This window comes from Mytilus trossulus, unplaced genomic scaffold (genome assembly GCF_036588685.1).
Source record: "Mytilus trossulus isolate FHL-02 unplaced genomic scaffold, PNRI_Mtr1.1.1.hap1 h1tg000358c__unscaffolded, whole genome shotgun sequence".
In the NCBI taxonomy this organism is placed as follows: Eukaryota; Metazoa; Mollusca; class Bivalvia; order Mytilida; family Mytilidae; genus Mytilus; species Mytilus trossulus.
The window spans coordinates 84558-104103 of record NW_026963337.1 but is presented as its reverse complement, the minus strand read 5'-3'; the positions used below and the strand labels follow the sequence as shown (position 1 = coordinate 104103).

At 33.9% G+C, this 19546-nt stretch overlaps 1 protein-coding gene and 1 long non-coding RNA gene across 2 annotated transcripts in view; both read right to left on the bottom strand.

Annotated features, from left to right (window-relative positions):
- Positions 1-17503, bottom strand: part of LOC134701871 (uncharacterized) — a 48856-nt gene extending 31353 nt beyond the window's left edge. The window contains exons 1-7 of the mRNA XM_063562983.1: positions 17384-17503; positions 16948-17046; positions 16517-16615; positions 16079-16180; positions 15644-15742; positions 14428-14535; positions 10646-10708 (exon numbers count right to left, since the gene is read on the bottom strand). Of these exons, the coding sequence (XP_063419053.1) occupies positions 10646-10708; positions 14428-14535; positions 15644-15742; positions 16079-16180; positions 16517-16615; positions 16948-17046; positions 17384-17503 (690 nt within the window). The remainder of the gene's footprint in view (positions 1-10645; positions 10709-14427; positions 14536-15643; positions 15743-16078; positions 16181-16516; positions 16616-16947; positions 17047-17383) is intronic.
- Positions 1-19546, bottom strand: part of LOC134701869 (uncharacterized) — a 537736-nt gene that overhangs the window by 480504 nt on the left and 37686 nt on the right. The gene's annotated exons all lie outside the window — the stretch shown is intronic.

Here is a 19546-nt window from a genome sequence, read left to right as displayed (position 1 = left end):
GGAACTTTCTCGCAGGCCATACAAAAATGCCTTATTAGATAATAAGCATACATTAACATCTATACTTAAATCTATTCCAGTATATCAGAATTTTTTAGAAACTGTGTACACATTAACATGGGGAAAAAAGGGCATGAAACAGTCAATTATCAAACTGACTTCATCTGTACATTTTAGTTTTTGTGTACAATTTGGAGTTTAGAATGGCCTTCATTATCACTCAACTAGTACATATATTTGTTTATGGGCCAGCTGAAGGACGCCTCCGGGTTCGGGAATTTCTCGCTGCATTGAAGACCTGTTTTTGACCTACTGCTGTTGTTTGATCTATGGTCGGGTTGTTGTCTCTTTGGCACATTCCCCTAAATGTATAATGGAGAATGAAAATAAAGAGCATGAAATATGCCATAACTTATTTCATATGTATATACTAAATGTTTTATCATGTACCTAACAGACAGTGTTCAGTGCTACTGGTAATCAGGTATCGTCTTCCTAAAAGACTGTGTTTAGCACCAATGCTTGTGATGATATAGTTATCAAAACAGGGTTTAAGAAATCCACTAGCCCGACGCCTGGGACTACAACGTTTAGACCTCGGGCAACCAAAACTTGTAACCCAATATGTCCGACGAACTAGTAACAAAAAATTCTTGGCGTTTCTAAAATAGAAAGTGGAAAATCCCCTAATCACTTTTCAATCTTAGCCAATCAGATTCGACTACGTCATTCGGGATTCCCAGAATTTGAACTGATTTGTACAAGTTTTAACATAGAACAAATAACTTTGGGTTGATCCCGTACTTTCAATATCGATGTGTCAGTACAGGAAGTGGTATTGTACATTGCTTTTGCAACCTGATTGTACCTCCTTCTGATTAATTTATTGTAATATAAATGTGAATCCCTTTTGACAGCAGAAACCTGACTTTTGTCAGATATAAATTTAAAACATGTGCACATATATTTTATGGACGCCATTTTGTTTTTGTTTACATACTGTGAAGTCTTTTCAAGCCTCCAGAACCATGACATAAACATTAACAGTCTTCAGAAAACTTAAACTTGATAAAATAATATTTCATCAATCATGATTATCTTCATTAATATTCAAATGAATTTCGATTTTTAAAGAAATAAAATGTATAACAAATACAGTTTCAGTTTAGAGACTGTTCTCAGGTTGAAATCTATCTATAGCCCACAATTTGCTTACATGTGATAAATGTAAATATGGACATTAAAGTACTTCGTTTATAAAACAATTATAAAAGACCAAAACGTCGGATGGATGGTGATATATATTCACATAAATATTTGAGGTAATTTAATTTATTTTAATAAATAGAATTTTAAAACTGAAAACAAATATGAGTATTACATAATTAACCAGCTGATGATTCTTTTACACAAACGTGATGATGTACCCCCAATCCTTTTATATACTATATACCCATGTATAGCAGTGGTCAAGACTTGTATCATCTCGGGATTTGGGCAACTCTTATATCAGAATATTCACTGAATATTCAATTATCGTTTAATTGAATATCTCTGCTAATGGAATATTTTTTGCTGACATAATTTTTGGGTATCAAATTTGCAAAAACTACTGTACAATGGATACAAATTGTGAAGTTTATAGAATTCAGGGTTATTGCAGCAAACTCTGAATTTGTAAGGCATATAAGGGCTAGCAGGTCAGTTTTGTTGGGCTAATAGTTCTTCCAACAGGGCTAGTAAAATCCTTCTACCAATTAGCCCTGGGCTAGTGAGCTATTATTACAAAATTTCTTTACCCCTGCAAAGGCACCAGGATTATAATTGTATACGCCAGATGTGCGTTTCGTCTACATAAGACTCATCAGTGGCGCTCAAATATCATCTACCTAACAGACTATGTTTAGTACCACTACTAGTAGGGATATAATCTACCTAAAAAACAGTTTTTAGTACCACTACTGGTAATGATATCATTCACCTATCAGACTATGTTTAGTATTACTTCTGATAATGGTATAATCTAACTGACAGACTGTGTTTAGTACCACTGCTGGTAATGGTATAATCTACCTAACAGACAGTATTTAGTACCACCACTGGTAAAGGTATCATCTACCTAACAGACAGTATTAAGTACCACCTCTGGTAAAGGACGTCTCAACTACCTAACAGACTGTGTTAAGTACCACTGGTGGTGATGGAATCATCTACCTAATAGACAGTGTTTAGTACCACTACTGGTAAGGGTATCATCTACCTAACTGACAGTGCTTAGCACCACTACTGGTGATGGTATAATCTACCTAACAGATAGTATTTAGTATCTTGGACGTTGGAATGACGACAAAGTAACAACACTTGGTCAGTATCTCATTAGGAACATTCATGCTATGTTTGGTTTCATTCCATTCAGTGGTTCACTAAAAGAAGACATTTTTATGTATTTCCCGCAGGGTCCTATGTTAAACTAAGTCCCCCGTTGGTGGACATCTTGGATGATGGATTGGCTACAAAGTAACAACACTTGGTCAGCACCTTATAAGGAACAGTTATGCCATGTTTGGTTTCATTCCATTCAGTGGTTTTCTAAAAGAAGTCATTTGTATGTATATCCCATAGGGTCCTATGTCAAATTAAGTCTCCCGCTGGCAGACATCTTGGATGATGGATCAGCTACAAAGTAACAACACTTGGTCAGCACCTTATAAGGAACATTCATGTCATGTTTGGTTTTATTCCATTCAGTGGTTCTCTTAAAGAAGTAATTTGTATGCATTTCCCGTAGGGTCCTATATTAAACTAAGTCCACCGCTGGCGGCCATCTTGGATGAGGGATCGTCTAAAAATTGACAACACTTGGTCAACACCTTACAAGGAACATTCATGCCATGTTTGGTTTTATTTCATTCAGTGGTTCTCTAAAAGAAGACATATAAATGCATTTCCCATAGGGTCCTATGTTAAACTAAGTCTCCCGTTGGCGGACATTTTGGATGATGGATCGGTTACAAAGTAACAACACTTGGTCAGCACATTATAAGGAACATTCGTGCCGTGTTTGGTTTCATTCCATTCATTGGTTTTCTAAAAGAAGTCATTTGTATGTATATCCCATAGGGTCCTATGTTAAACTAAGTCTCTCACTGGCGGCCATCTTGGACGTTGGAATGGCGACAAAGTAACACCACTTGGTCAGTATCTCATTAGGAACATTCATGCTATGTTTGGTTTCATTCCATTAAGTGGTTCACTAAAAGAAGACATTTTTATGTATTTCCCGCAGGGTCCTATGTTAAACTAAGTCCCCCGTTGGCGGACATCTTGGATGATGGATTGGCTACAAAGTAACAACACTTGGTCAGCACCTTATAAGGAACAGTTATGCCATGTTTGGTTTCATTCCATTCAGTGGTTTTCTAAAAGAAGTCATTTGTATGTATATCCCATAGGGTCCTTTGTCAAATTAAGTCTCCCGCTGGCAGACATCTTGGATGATGGATCAGCTACAAAGTAACAACACTTGGTCAGCACCTTATAAGGAATATTCATGTCATGTTTGGTTTTATTCCATTTAGTGGTTCTCTTAAAGAAGTAATTTGTATGCATTTCCCGTAGGGTCCTATATTAAACTAAGTCCACCGCTGGCGGCCATCTTGGATGAGGGATCGTCTAAAAATTGACAACACTTGGTCAACACCTTACAAGGAACATTCATGCCATGTTTGGTTTTATTTCATTCAGTGGTTCTCTAAAAGAAGACATATAAATGCATTTCCCATAGGGTCCTATGTTAAACTAAGTCTCCCGTTGGCGGACATTTTGGATGATGGATCGGTTACAAAGTAACAACACTTGGTCAGCACATTATAAGGAACATTCGTGCCGTGTTTGGTTTCATTCCATTCATTGGTTTTCTAAAAGAAGTCATTTGTATGTATATCCCATAGGGTCCTATGTTAAACTAAGTCTCTCACTGGCGGCCATCTTGGACGTTGGAATGGCGACAAAGTAACACCACTTGGTCAGTATCTCATTAGGAACATTCATGCTATGTTTGGTTTCATTCCATTAAGTGGTTCACTAAAAGAAGACATTTTTATGTATTTCCCGCAGGGTCCTATGTTAAACTAAGTCCCCCGTTGGCGGACATCTTGGATGATGGATTGGCTACAAAGTAACAACACTTGGTCAGCACCTTATAAGGAACAGTTATGCCATGTTTGGTTTCATTCCATTCAGTGGTTTTCTAAAAGAAGTCATTTGTATGTATATCCCATAGGGTCCTATGTCAAATTAAGTCTCCCGCTGGCAGACATCTTGGATGATGGATCAGCTACAAAGTAACAACACTTGGTCAGCACCTTATAAGGAATATTCATGTCATGTTTGGTTTTATTCCATTTAGTGGTTCTCTTAAAGAAGTAATTTGTATGCATTTCCCGTAGGGTCCTATATTAAACTAAGTCCACCGCTGGCGGCCATCTTGGATGAGGGATCGTCTAAAAATTGACAACACTTGGTCAACACCTTACAAGGAACATTCATGCCATGTTTGGTTTTATTTCATTCAGTGGTTCTCTAAAAGAAGACATATAAATGCATTTCCCATAGGGTCCTATGTTAAACTAAGTCTCCCGTTGGCGGACATTTTGGATGATGGATCGGTTACAAAGTAACAACACTTGGTCAGCACATTATAAGGAACATTCGTGCCGTGTTTGGTTTCATTCCATTCATTGGTTTTCTGAAAGAAGTCATTTGTATGTATATCCCATAGGGTCCTATGTTAAACTAAGTCTCTCACTGGCGGCCATCTTGGACGTTGGAATGGCGACAAAGTAACACCACTTGGTCAGTATCTCATTAGGAACATTCATGCTATGTTTGGTTTCATTCCATTAAGTGGTTCACTAAAAGAAGACATTTTTATGTATTTCCCGCAGGGTCCTATGTTAAACTAAGTCCCCCCACTGGCTTCCATCTTGGATGTTGCAATGAAAACAAAGTAACAATACTTGGACAGCATCTCATAAGGAACATTCATGCTATGTTTGGTTTTATTCCATTCAGTGGTTCACTTACAGAAGACATTTGTATGTATTTCCCGTAGGGTCCTATATTAAACTTAGTCCCCCACTGGCGGTCATCTTGGATGATGGATCAGCTACAAAGTAACAACACTTGGTCATCATCTTATAAGTAACATTTATGCCATGTTTGGTTTCATTCCATTCTGTGGTTCTCTATAAGAAGTCATTTGTATGTATATCCCATAGGGTCCTATGTTAAACTAAGTCTCTCGCTGGCGGCCATCTTGGACGTTGGAATGGCAACAAAAATGAAGACAAGGACAATTGACATATATGACAGACAGAAACTTTTTAACAAAAGGCATCTGCAAAGAAGTTTAATATAAAGCATTCAGTTCGTTTTCCTTCTCAAATATAAAAGCTTTATACAAATAGTCTATGGCATGTCAGTTAACTGCTATTAGTCTGTTGATATTTATGTATTATTGTCATTTTGTTTATTTTTGTTTATTTTCTTTGGTTACATCTTCTGACATCAGACTCGGACTTCTCCTGAGCTGAATTGTAATGTGCGTATTGTTATGCGTTTACTTTTTTACGTTGGCTAGAGGTATAGGGAGAGGGTTGAGATCTCACAAACATGTTAAACCCCGCCGCATTTTTGCGCCTGTCCCAAGTCAGGAGCCTCTGGCCTTTGTTAGTCTTGTATTATTTAATTTTAGTTTCTTGTGTACAATTTTGAAATTAGTATGGCGTTCATTATCACTGAACTAGTATATATTTGTTTAGGGGCCAGCTGAAGGACGCCTCCTGGTGTGGGAAATTCTCGCTACATTGAAGACCTGTTGGTGACCTTTTGCTGTAGTTTTTTTTCTACGGTCAGGTTGTTGTCTCATTGACACATTCCCCATTTCCATTCTCAATTTTATGGTGCTACAGCCTGTATTCCATCCATGTATGTCTCGCTGACATAAAAACAGGCTTAGCATCAGTATGTTATAAAACTCTTTACTGCAGTGTTAAGGACCACTGATTCACGAATACAAGTCCCAGAGCGTGCATGCAACCTGGTAGCAATACACTAGTTCAGGGAAAGCTTGTTCGCGACCTAGAATTCTGAGTGGGTCAAGCGTTTAATCAAAATTCATACGAGAATATGCGAGATTTGGACGAACTGGGGGCAAAGTCATATATGGTACACATCAATATTTGATGTTTATTAGGACGCCCGCCGCTTTCCCGTTTACCTGTGAAGTCGTTGAGTGTCATCTGTTTTTTTGTTTGTTTATGTTTAAATCAAATAAAGTAAAATAAAAATATTTTGAAAAATTTCGAGACATGGTGTTTGAAAATTACGGGAGAAAATTGGAAAAGAAATTTTAAATTACGGCTTGCAAATAACCAAATGAAAAATTTGATAAAGAAGGAACGAGATCCTTCAAGTCACTGGAGGCTGTTTCGAACTTTGAGGAAGTTTATGTGAAGAAATATCATTTTTAACGAATGAGATCTGAATAATTTCCTAAATCTTGCTGGCGTAATGGCATTAATTGCCAAAACAGTATATCATACAATGGTGGCACTACACTATATATTCTCTTTAGCTTTTGTCTGGAAAATATAGATAAACAATCTAAATACTATGATTGTTTGTAAAACGGAGCTTTTTGAAAAGTTGTTGCTGGTCATCACACATAGTCGCAATGAATGATATTATGTGATGTCTTCAATAAAAAATAACCATGGGTTCATAAATGTTATGTTTTCAATATTGTATAAATAATCTGATAGCTAAAACTTGGAGAAGTATATACGTTCCTTGTTCAAACCATATAAAATAAGTTCCCATAAAATCAAACAGCTACAGGTCGTCATATGGAATAAAACTCTTAGCAGAAAAGCTGCACCTACTAATAGTCTAATAAGATATATTATACAATGTCTTTACTCTGACCTGGGAACAGTATATCTAACATGTTCCTGCTCTGACTGTTGCATTTTGAACAAAAGAGTGAAAATTCAGCGCAATGTAGAACAAAATATTTTCGACATTCATATATCATTATCATGGTCTTGAGCTGCATGGATATGCATTTAACTGGCAACTGGACGATTAAACAAAACGGTTATTGATGACTGCGGGAATATATTTGACCTCAGACAAAACATGAAATTATCTGTTCAGGAAAAACGGAGTCCATCTAGTAGTAAAATATGGAAAAATAAAAATAAATATTTGCCCTTGATACTGTATTTTGGACATAAAGAAGCTTCTACCCCAATTTCCCGAAATTCCATCATGGTTGACAACGATTTTGATGTAAAACAAAACTTTAACCACAGACTGAATTTAATGCTGAAGTAGTCCGCGGAATCTAAGATCGCTAAGTATCGCTTTCTCGAAACTTGTCAAAAAGAAACTTGTATGTCAAAAGATCCAAGTAGGCAGTTATTTCACTCATAAATTTTAAAGACCTCCGTGTTTTCTACAAGACGACACTAATTGATTTGTTTTGTCTATAGGGGGGAGGAGTGTGTGTCTTTTTTCTATAGTAATTGTAACATAACAATTTCTTCTCACATTTAGTATCATTTTTTTACAATATTAACGTGAATTTTCTGACACAAAAATAAAATAACAGAACTGTTCATTAAAAGTATGTAATCAAATGCCAAACTATATATATGTGTGAAAATTTACTTTCTGAACTTGAGAAACAACAAAAAAATATAAATTATCTTTTATTCTGTTTAAGATCTTATTAAATCTGTTTGAAATTAATTAGACATTCTGTATACAATATTATATTTGCTTTACATTATGTCAAAATGAAATGCTGAACGACCCAGACCCCCCTCCTTTAAAAAATTGTCAATATTTGATGCATTTCGGTAAGGGTATAGTAATTGTATCATAGGCTAACTGTCGCCTGGTGAGATTAATAGTTTAAGGTAAAACTTTATGATACCATATGCCCTAGGTGTTGATTGACTTTTATTTTTATGACCTAAGATCAGTGCTTCAGATATAGCACCCGTACCTTCTTGAATATATAGACAATCTGCTAAGTGAACCATTGTGAACATCACAGCATGAATCTGTCCATTTTTGCGTGAAGGTAACACTCAAAGTCAGGTGACATCAAACCGTTCCTTTTGTATTTAAGATTAATTAACATAACGGTCAAAATATTCTGTTTTAATATGTCAGTGTAATCTTAATTCAGCTTTAGAAAAATGTGACAAACTTTATATATAAACTAGTATTTGGTTTTGAAATATACTATGCAATTATTTAAATCAGAGACGTCTCTGTTTAAATGCAGCTTGGAAAATTATATCACATATATTGTCATAATATTATTGTATACTCTGTAACTTCTGTTCTCTGCTGTCTTTTGTTTGTCATATATTATATATTTTGGTTTCCCATAGCATACATGTATATGCTTCTTGAAATAAAGTATTCATTAATCTGACTACAGTAATTATCAACTAATAACGATGCCGATCTACTGATAATGCACCCCCTTCGTCAAATCTCGTATCTAATTAGTCGATAACGCAAAATCCTGATCAATCTTGCACATGCGCATTGTTTCCCTGAACTAGTGTATTATATCACACTGTCATGCTTTTACTTAGATAACTGCATTGTATAACTATTTGAAACTTGGTTTACTAAAAGCATAAGTTTTACAATTGCAAATTGAGTTTACCTAGAGATGGAAGTTATGTTAAGGTATCCTTGAGGAAGTAGAGTAAATTTTATGTAGATTATGCTTACAATACTATACAGTTATCTCCATTCTTATTCATTCTAATGCAGAATTAACAAAGAATTCAATTCAAGACATACTGTCTGTGAACGAATCTCATCAATAGAAATTTGCAAAACTTGTTCTCGCCTCGTACACTCTTGACTTAAATAAAAGACATCTACTAATTTTGATTAATATTAAAGAAATCACATACCGAACAAGAGGCTCTCAAGAGCCTGAATCGCTCACCTTAATTCTTTTGGTTAAATCTCTCATCAATGATTATTTTGGCTTTTCAATTTATTTAAATGTTCTTTGGATCCTCCTATTTTCTTCAAAAGCAAAGAAAAAACATTTTCTCCTATGTTCTATTTTAGCAATAGGAGCTATGTTTCTTTACATACAAGGAAATAAAATTTATACTAGATACTCTGAAACTCATTTAGCCTAAGTTTAGCTGCAGTTTCGAAAGAGAAGATTTTTAAAAGTAAGTCAACATGATGAACAAATTGTGAAAAAAGTCTTTAAAGGGCAATAACTCCTTAAGGGGTCAATTGACAATTTTGGTCAAATTGACTTATTTGTAGATCTTACTTTGCTGAACATTATTGCTGTTTACAGTTTATCTCTATCAATAACAATATTCAAGATAATAACCAAAAACAGCAAAATTTCCTTAAAATTCTCAATTCAGGGGCAGTAACCCAACAACAGAATGTCTGATTCATCTGAAAATTTCAGGGCAGATAGATCTTGACCTGATAAACAATATTACCCCCTGTCAGATCTGCTCTAAATGCTTTGGTTTTTGAGTTATAAGCCAAAAACTGCATTTGACCCCTATGTTCTATTTTTAGCAATGGCGACCATGTTTGTTGATAGATCAAAATTTCGGATACAATTTATAAACTAGATACCCTCAGAAACATTCAGTTAAAGTTTGGAAGTATTTGGCCCAGTAGTTATAGAGGAGAAGATTTTTGTAAAAGATTACTAAGATTTACGAAAAATGGTTAAAAATTGACTACAAAGGGCAATAACTCCTAAAGGGGTCAACTGACCATTTCGGTCACATTGACTTATTTGTAAATCTTACTTTGCTGAACATTATTGCTGTCTACAATTTATCTCTATCTATAATAATATTCAAGATAATAACCAAAAACAGCAAAATTTCCTTAAAATTACCAATTCAGGGGCAGCAACCCAACAACGGGTTGTCTGATTCATCTGAAAATTTCAGGGCAGATAGATCTTGACCTTGTTAACAATATTACCCCCTGTCAGATTTGCTCTAAATGCTTTGGTTTTTGAGTTATAAGCCAAAAACTGCATTTGACCCCTATGTTCTATTTTTAGCAATGGCGGCCATGTTTGTTGATAGATCATAACTTTGGATACAATTTATAAACTAGATACCCTAAGGAACATTCAGTTAAAGTTTGGAAGTATTTGGCCCAGTAGTTTCAGGAGAAGATTCTTGAAATAGTTTACGACGACGACAGACGACGGACGACGACGGACACCAAGTGATGGCATAAGCTAGGGCCAGGTGAGCTAAAAATGGCTGCATTCAAAATGGCAGCTTAGCTTAGTGAAAAGACGATAAAGCTTGGAATTTAGCGCCTCAAATATATGATGTTATCCAATCAAAACTGTAATAACACATACACTGCATTAGAATTTAAAGAAAGAACGTTAAATGTTTTAAAATAAAACAAAATACTCTTCTGTTTTTGTGGCATTTGGTTTACTTAGTTTTAATCATATCTCTTAAACTTTACATTTTGTAAACAATGTGTACCTGATTTATTCTAAGTTTAAGCATTTGTAATTGAAAAGCATGTGTACCTGTAAGTATTCCATCACTTCAAACTCAAACCTTTCTCTTGCTAGATCGTATGGCGTCTTACCCTGAAATACAGACAAACCTTTATATTGCTTTCATCTGTTAATTACAAGGGAGAATTTTGTAACACATATCTCATTATTAGTAAGACCAGTATAAACAGCTGAGTGGTGTTTACTTTTATTTTTGCGGATGCTAACCATATTATATTTGATTAGACAAGAGTGCACACGCTGAAATGTCGCCTTCTTTACTAATAATTGATATTATGTTGATAGTCCTAAATATAAAGCTTTATTACAACTGTCACATCAACTTATCCAAGAAAACTAAACATAGACCAATGAACCATGACAATGAGGTTAAGGTCAGATGAACCATGCAAGGCAGGCATGTACAGCTAACAATTCTGCCATACAACAAATATAGTTGACCTATTGATTATAGTTAAGGAAAAACAGACCAAACACAAAATTTGCTAAACTAAAAAAAACAACAACTAAGCAATGAACTGTGAAAATGAGGTCAAGGTCAAATAAAACCTGCGCGACTGACATATAGAACATAAAATATTTCATATACCAAATATAGTTGACCTATTGCAATTATCATTAGAAAAAAAGAGCAAAACTCAAAAACTTAACTGTGATCACTGAACCATGAAAATGAGGTCAAGGTCAGATGACACCTGCCAGCTAGACATGTACACCTTACAATCATTCCATACACCAAATATAGTAGACCTATTGCATACAGTATAAGAAAAAACAGACAAAAACACAAAAACTTAACTATAACCACTGAACCATGAAAATGACGTCAAGGTCAGATGACACCTGCCAGTTGGACATGTACACCTTACAGTCCTTCCATACACCGAATATACTAGACCTATTGCTTATAGTATCTGAGATATGGACTGGACAAACAAAACTTAACCTTATTCACTGATTCATGAAATAAGGTCGAGATCAAGTGAAAACTGTCTTACGGGCATATGGACCTTGCAAGGTACGCACATACCAGATATAATTAACCTTTTACATATAATAAGACTTTTTTTCAAGTAATCAATGAACCATGAAAATGAGGTCAAGGCCATTGGACATGTGACTGGGGTAACATGAGGCATCAATATACAAAGTATGAAGCATTCAGGTCTTCCACCTTCTAGTATAGCTTTTTAGAAACTAGCTAATGCCGCCGCCGCCGTAGTCGTCGCCTGATCACTATCCCTATGTTGAGCTTTCTGCCACAAAATTCACAGGCTCAACAAAAATATAACTCATGCAAAAACATTCTGATTATTTTTCCACTTTTTCTGTAGCCTTTAACCCTTTCCTTCATAATGAAGCCTTTTGACGCCACCCCCTTAACTCCATAATGACGCCTCTGGACGCCTGTGTAGTACCTCAGTTGAAACGATTCGACTACAAGGTGTCTGCATTAGACTTAATAAAAAGTTATTTGATGTAATATTTGTTTTTTCACAATGCACTAATACTTTAAAGCATATTTTCAGCATTTTATTAAAAAATCCTATGCCAATCAAGTATGCCCAAAAAAAATTCAATGGAGTATAGGGTGAAAACGTCTTTAAACTTTTTTTAAAAGCATATAAAATAAGGCTCCATCTGTCAGCATTTGGTCTTTTAACTTTTTTTTTATAGTTTTTTTCTTAATTGGTAAATGCATCCTTATGTCTACATGCGGGTTGTAGGGTTTTGGAGGTCTTTTTATCTATCTTTTTTTTTATATTTTGGACAAATTATTCACAATTTTTCTTTATATTTAAGCACCCCATTATTCTATATTCTTTATAACTTTGCACCCCATTATTCTATATTCTTTATAACTTTGCACCCCATTATTCTATATTCTTTATAACTTTGCACCCCATTATTTCTTTTCATTATCTGTTTGCCCATTTCTCTCCATTATCAATGTTTTTTTCCTTCATTCATGATTTTCTTTTCTATATACCCCATCCACACCCTCCTATGTGTGTATATTGTTATTTGACAGCATGTCATATTTTTGAATGTTATCACTGATATCATATAAATAAGGAAATAAATATATCATGGCAAAGATGACATGTTTTTCTGCAACTATTCTCACTAGTTACCTTGAATACAATTATTAGAAGAAATTTGCAGTCTAAATAGGATCATCTTTTTTGAAGTTATTGCACTTAATATCGTTTAACTGCAAACAATATGAAATGTTAGGCAAAATTATTTCCTCCTTATTGGATCCATAAAAATATTGTCTAGTAGTGTTTATCTATTTCTTCAAAATATTTTTTCACCACCATAACTTTTTAACTCTTTAATTATAAATATATGATAAACTTATTTCAATGCATTGCTTCAGACTATTTTGACACTTTCTAATAATTTTGTTATTGTTGTCACGACAACAGATTGGTGTATGAGTCTATTGACAGTGTGTTTGTTTACACTGGTTTTAATGACAGCCATATTGCCAGGTCTAATTTTGCATCAATATAAACGAGTGAAACTGTGAGCTACTGCTCACTGATGATCCCCCTGCCGCAAGTGGATAATATAAATAGTGTAAAAATATGCAAGTGATCGGTAAACAGGAAGTTGTTGAGTGATAAATCTGAAAACGCATCACACGGTATAGCTGACTTATATAAATCCTGAAACCAAAATTCAGAAATCCTTGTATTGTAGTTCCTGAGAAAAGTGTGACGAAAATTTTGAACTTGGCTATCATGTGTAAAATCATACAAGTGTTCGGTAAACAGGAAGTTGTCAAATGATCAATCTGAAAACCCATCACACGGTATAGCTGACTTACATAAACCCTGAGACCAAATTTCAGAAATCCTTGTATTGTAGTTCCTGAAAAAAATGCGACGAAAAAATAAATAGTGTAAAAATATGCAAGTGTTCGGTAAACAGGAAGTTGTCGAGTGATGAATCTGAAAACGCATCACACGGTATAGCTGATTAATATAAATCCTGAAACCAAATTTCAGAAATCCTTGTATTGTAGTTCCTGAGAAAAATGTAACGAAAATTTTCAACTTGGCTATCATGTGTAAAATCATACAAGTGTTCGGTAAACAGGAAGTTGTCGAGTGATGAATCTGAAAACGCATCACACGGTATAGCTGACTTATATAAAACCTGAAACCAAATTTCAGAAATCCTTGTATTGTAGTTCCTGAGAAAAATGCGACGAAAAATATTCATGGGACGGACTGACTGACGGACGGACTGACTGACAGACAGACTGACGGACGGACGGACGGACTGACGGACAGACAGAGGTAAAACAGTATACCCCCCCCCCCCTTTTTCAAAGCGGGGATATAATTATCCTTTTTGATATAAAAATCTATTTCATTAATTTACTTTTACGATATAAATATTGCTTTTTACCCTAAAACTGAGATATTCATATGATTTGGCTTACACATTTTGATAAATAAAATCATTCATTTTTGTACAATTAATCACCCAAAATGTGTCAGTGGTCTAAACAAATCGTTATGTTTCTGAAGATTTTGAAAAAAAAATACTGGATTTCTTTTATAAGAACATCTATGTTCATGTGTTTTATAGTAAAATTTAGCCATCTAAGTCTATAAAACACTTTCATATTGTTGGTTCTATTAAAAGGATCATATGACATATGTGTAACTATAACTTTGAGAAAAAAAATCCATTTGACCAAAAAAATCTTAAACATCATTTTAGTGATGCATTATTTACTAGTTGAATACTGAGCATAGACTATATAATATTACCTGATGTGTTTTAACAAAGGGACTGATACCTCCTTCTTCTACAAGACATCTTGTGATCTGTAGCTGTCCCTCCTCAGCAGCCAGATGTAAAGCTGTTCTTCCATCATTCTATAATATTACCAAACAAGTGAAACTGCGAGCTACTGCTCACTGATGATACCCCAGCCGCAAGTGGATAATATTAATAGTGTAAAAATATGCAAGTGTTCGGTAAACAGGAAGTTGTCGAGTGATGTATCTGAAAACGCATCACACGGTATAGCTGACTTATATAAATCCTGAAACCAAATTGCAGAAATCCTTGTATTGTAGTTCCTGAGAAAAATGTGACGAAAATTTTCAACTTGGCTATCATGTGTAAAATCATACAAGTGTTCGGTAAACAGGAAGTTGTCAAGTGATCAATCTGAAAACGCATTACACGGTATAGCTGACTTAGATAAACCCTGAAACCAAATTTCAGAAATCCTTGTATTGTAGTTCCTGAGAAAAATGCGACGAAAAAATAAATAGTGAAAAAATATGCAAGTGTTCGGTAAACAGGAAGTTATCGAGTGATGAATCTGAAAACGCATCACACGGTATAGCTGACTTATATAAATCCTGAAACCAAATTTCAGAAATCCTTGTATTGTAGTTCCTAAGAAAAGTGTGACGAAAATTTTCAACTTGGCTATCATGTGTAAAATCATACAAGTGTTCGGTAAACAGGAAGTTGTCAAGTAATCAATCTGAAAACGCATCACACGGTATAGCTGACTTAGATAAACCCTGAAACCAAATTTCAGAAATCCCTGAATTGTAGTTCCTGAGAAAAATGCGACGAAAAATATTCATTGGACGGACTGACTGACAGACGGACGGACTGACGGACGGACGGACAGACAGAGGTAAAAACATCAAAACTTGTCTGATAAACTGGACAATGTTTTGTAATAAATATAAACAAAAATAAATATTCACATTAATTAGAACTGTCTGATTAACAACAGGATTTAGTGTAGATTCAGTATAATCATCAATTTAAAAAAAAAAAAAATTGTCAATAAAACATGAAAATAGTAACATTTCCTGACTCAGTACGAGCAGACAAGGAAAATGAGACCCCACTTTATATGATTATTACAAATATGTGTTGTCCATTAAACCTGTCTAGTTAACAACAGGATTTTGTGTTGATTAAAAGTAATGTGATCAGATTTAGTAGATAACATACTGTTGTGATATCTTTGTTACATCTGTTCTCCAGGAGAAGTTGACACACTTCCACATGTCCATCCCTGGCAGCCAACATTAATGCTGTCTCTCCATCAACCTGGAATAATACAACTGACATCAAAACTTGTCTGATAAACTGGACAATGTTGTGTAATAAATATAAACAAATATAAACTGTCACATTAATTAAAACTGTCTGATTAACAACAGGATTTAGTGTAGATTCAGTATAATCATAAATTTTAAAAAAGGAAATTTTTCAAAGAAAAAAGACAAAAGTTATATTTTCTGATTCAGAACAATAATATGAGTAAAATGAGACCCCACTTTCTATAATTATAACAAATATAAGTTGTCCATTAAACCTGTATAATTAACAACATAACTTTGTGTTGATTAAAAGTAATGTGATCAGATTTAGTAGATAACATACATTATCTGTGATATCTGTGTTACATCTGTTCTCCAGGAGAAGTCGACACACTTCAACATGTCCTCTCCAGGCAGCCTCCATTAATGCTGTCCATCCACTAACCTGGAATAATAGAACTGACATCAAAACTTGTCTGATAAACTTGACAATGTTGTGTAATAAATATAAACAAAAATAAATAGTCACATTAATTAAAACTGTCTGATTAACAACAGGATTTAGTGCAGATTCAGTTTAATCGTTAATTTTATAAAAGTAAATTTTTCAAAGAAAAATGAAAAAAGATATATTTTCTGATTCAGAACAATACTATGAGTAAAATGAGACCCCACTTTATATGATTCTGACAAATATTGGTTGTCCGTTAAACCTGTCTAATTAACAACATGATTTTGTGTTGATTATAAGTAATGTGATCAGATTTAGTAGATAACATACTGATGTGATATCTGTTTCACATCTGTTCTCCAGGAGAAGTCGACACACTTCCACATGTCCTTCAATGGCAGCCAACATTAATGCTGTCTGTCCATACTTCTGGAATAATACAACTGACATCAAAACTTGTCTGATAAACTGGACAATGTTGTGTAATAAATATAAACAGAAATAAACTGTCACATTATTTAAATCTGTCTGATTAACAACAGGATTTAGTGTAGATTCAGTATAATCATAAATTAAAAAAAAAAAATTTTCAAAGAAATATGAAAAAAGTTATATTTTCTGATTCAGAACAATACTATGAGTAAAATGAGACCCCACTTTATATGATTCTTACAAATATTTGTTGTCCATTAAACCTGTATAATTAACAACATGATTGTGTTCATTAAAAGTAATGTGATCAGATTTAGTAGATAACATACATCTGTGATATCTTTGTTACATCTGTTCTCCAGGAGAAGTTGACACACTTCCACATGTCCTCCACTGGCAGCCCACATTAATGCTGTCAATCCACTAACCTGGAATAATACAACTGACATCAAAACTTGTCTGATAAACTGGACAATGTTGTGTAATAAATATAAACAGAAATAAACTGTCACATTAATTCAAACTGTCTGATTAACAACAGGATTTAGTGTAGATTCAGTTGAATCATTAATTCTAATAAAATAATTTTTTTAAGAAAAATGAAAAAAAAGCTGTATTTTCTGATTCAGAACAATACTATGAGTAAAATGAGACCCCACTTTATATAATTATTACAAACATTAGTTGTCAGTTAAACCTGTCTAATTAACAACACGATTTTGTGTTGATTAACAGTAATATGATCAGATTTAGTAGATAACATACATCTGTGATATCTTTGTTACATCTGTTCTCCAGGAGAAGTTGACACACTTCAACATGTCCTCTCCAGGCAGCCTCCATTAATGCTGTCCATCTACCAAACTGGAATAATACAACTGACATCAAAACTTGTCTGATAAACTGGACAATGTTGTGTAATAAATATTAACAAAAATAAATAGTCACATTAATTAAAACTGTCTGATTAACAACAGGATTTAGAATTTTAGTGTATATTCAGTAAAATCATTAATTGTAATAAAAATATTTTTTTCAAAAAAATATGAAAAAAGATAAATTTTCTGATACAGAACAATATTATGAGTAAAATGAGACCCCACTTTATATGATTCTAACAAATATTTGTTGTCCATTAAACCTGTCTAAATTAATAACATGATTTTGTGTGTAAAAAGGATTTAGTGTAGATTCCATTTAATCATTAATGTTAATAAAATAAATTATTCAAAAAAGCATGAAACAAGTTTTATTTCCTGATTTAGTACAACATAAAGAAAATGAGACCCTCTTTAAATAAAGATTATTATTATTATTATTATTATTATTATTATTATTATCATTATTATTATTCATACAAACATTTGTTGTTCATTAAATATGCCTAATTAACAACAGGATTTAGTGCAGGTTCAGAATAATCATTAATCTTAAAATAAAAATAAAAGAGTAGTATTTTCAGATTCAGAACAATTATATGAGTAAAACAGAATACACATTTAAATGACTCTAACGACTATTTGTCCTTTTTAAAAGATGTTTCTACATTAGATCTTTATACATATCACTATCTGATCAAAGTTGTTAACACAACACAACACCAAGTAAAACCTTAGTGTAAACAATTGTTTCTTGTCAAGAAGCAAAATAAGAACTTCACTATCCATAACTTAAACACAAACAAAAATATTTTAAAATCAAACCCTGCATACATTTTTTTTCATTAAAACTGTCTATTCAAATTTAGAATTTTGATTTAATGCTGATTCAGTATAATAATTAAGTATCAGTTAACATACAGACCAATGGTATTTGAACAGTGCAGGGTTTATTATTCTGTGTTTTATTTTTAATACCAATGGTCTAGATAGGCCAAGGGGGAATTGTACTAAAGCAAATATGGTTTAATCTCTCCAAATTTTGTGCCTGTACCAAATCAGACAACCCAGACCATGTATTGTTTGTTGTTATATTTGTCTATTTACTCTGAGTAGTCAGGTCCAGACCCTGGTTGTGTGTTGTTATATTTGTTTGTCTATATACTCACAGTAGTCAGGTCCAGACCATGTGTTGTTAGTTGTTATATTTGTATGTCTATTTATTCTGAGTAGTCGGGTCAGGTCCAGACCATGTGTTGTGTGTTGTTATATTTGTTTGTCTATTTACTCTCAGTGGTCAGATCAGGTCCAGGCCATGTGTTGTATGTTGTTATATTTGTATGTCTATTACTCTGAGAGGTCAGGTCCAGACCATGTGTTGTTTGTTGTAATATTTGTCTATTTACTCTCAGTAGTCAGGGCCAGACCATGTGTTGTTTGTTGTTATATTTGTATGTTTATTTACTCTGAGTAGTCAGGTCAGGTCCGGACCATGTGTTGTGTGTTGTTATATTTGTTTGTCTATTTACTCTGAGTAGTCAGGTCAAGTCCATGTATTGTGTGTTGTTATATTTGTTTGTCTATTTTCTCTGAGTAGTCAGGTCCAGACCATGTGTTGTTTGTTGTTATAGTTGTTTGTCTATTTTTACTGAGTAGTCAGGTCAGGTCCAGGCCATGTGTTGTTAGTTGTTATATTTGTTTGTCTATTTACTCTGAGTAGTCAGGTCAGGTCCAGACCATTCATTGTTAGTTGTTGTATTTGTTTGTCTATTTACTATGAGTAGTCAGGTCAGGTCCAGACCATGTGTTGTTTCTTGTTATAGTTGTTTGTCTTTTTACTCTCAGTAGTCAGGTCAGGTCCAGACCTTGTGTTGTTTGTTGTTATATTTGTATGTCTATTTACTCTGAGTAGACAGGTCAGATCCAGAACTTGGTTGTGTGTTGTTATATTTGTTTATTTACTCTCAGTAGCTATATATATAGTCAGGACCAGACCATGTGTTGTGTGTTGTAATATTTGTCTATTAACTCTGAGTAGCTAGGTCCAGAC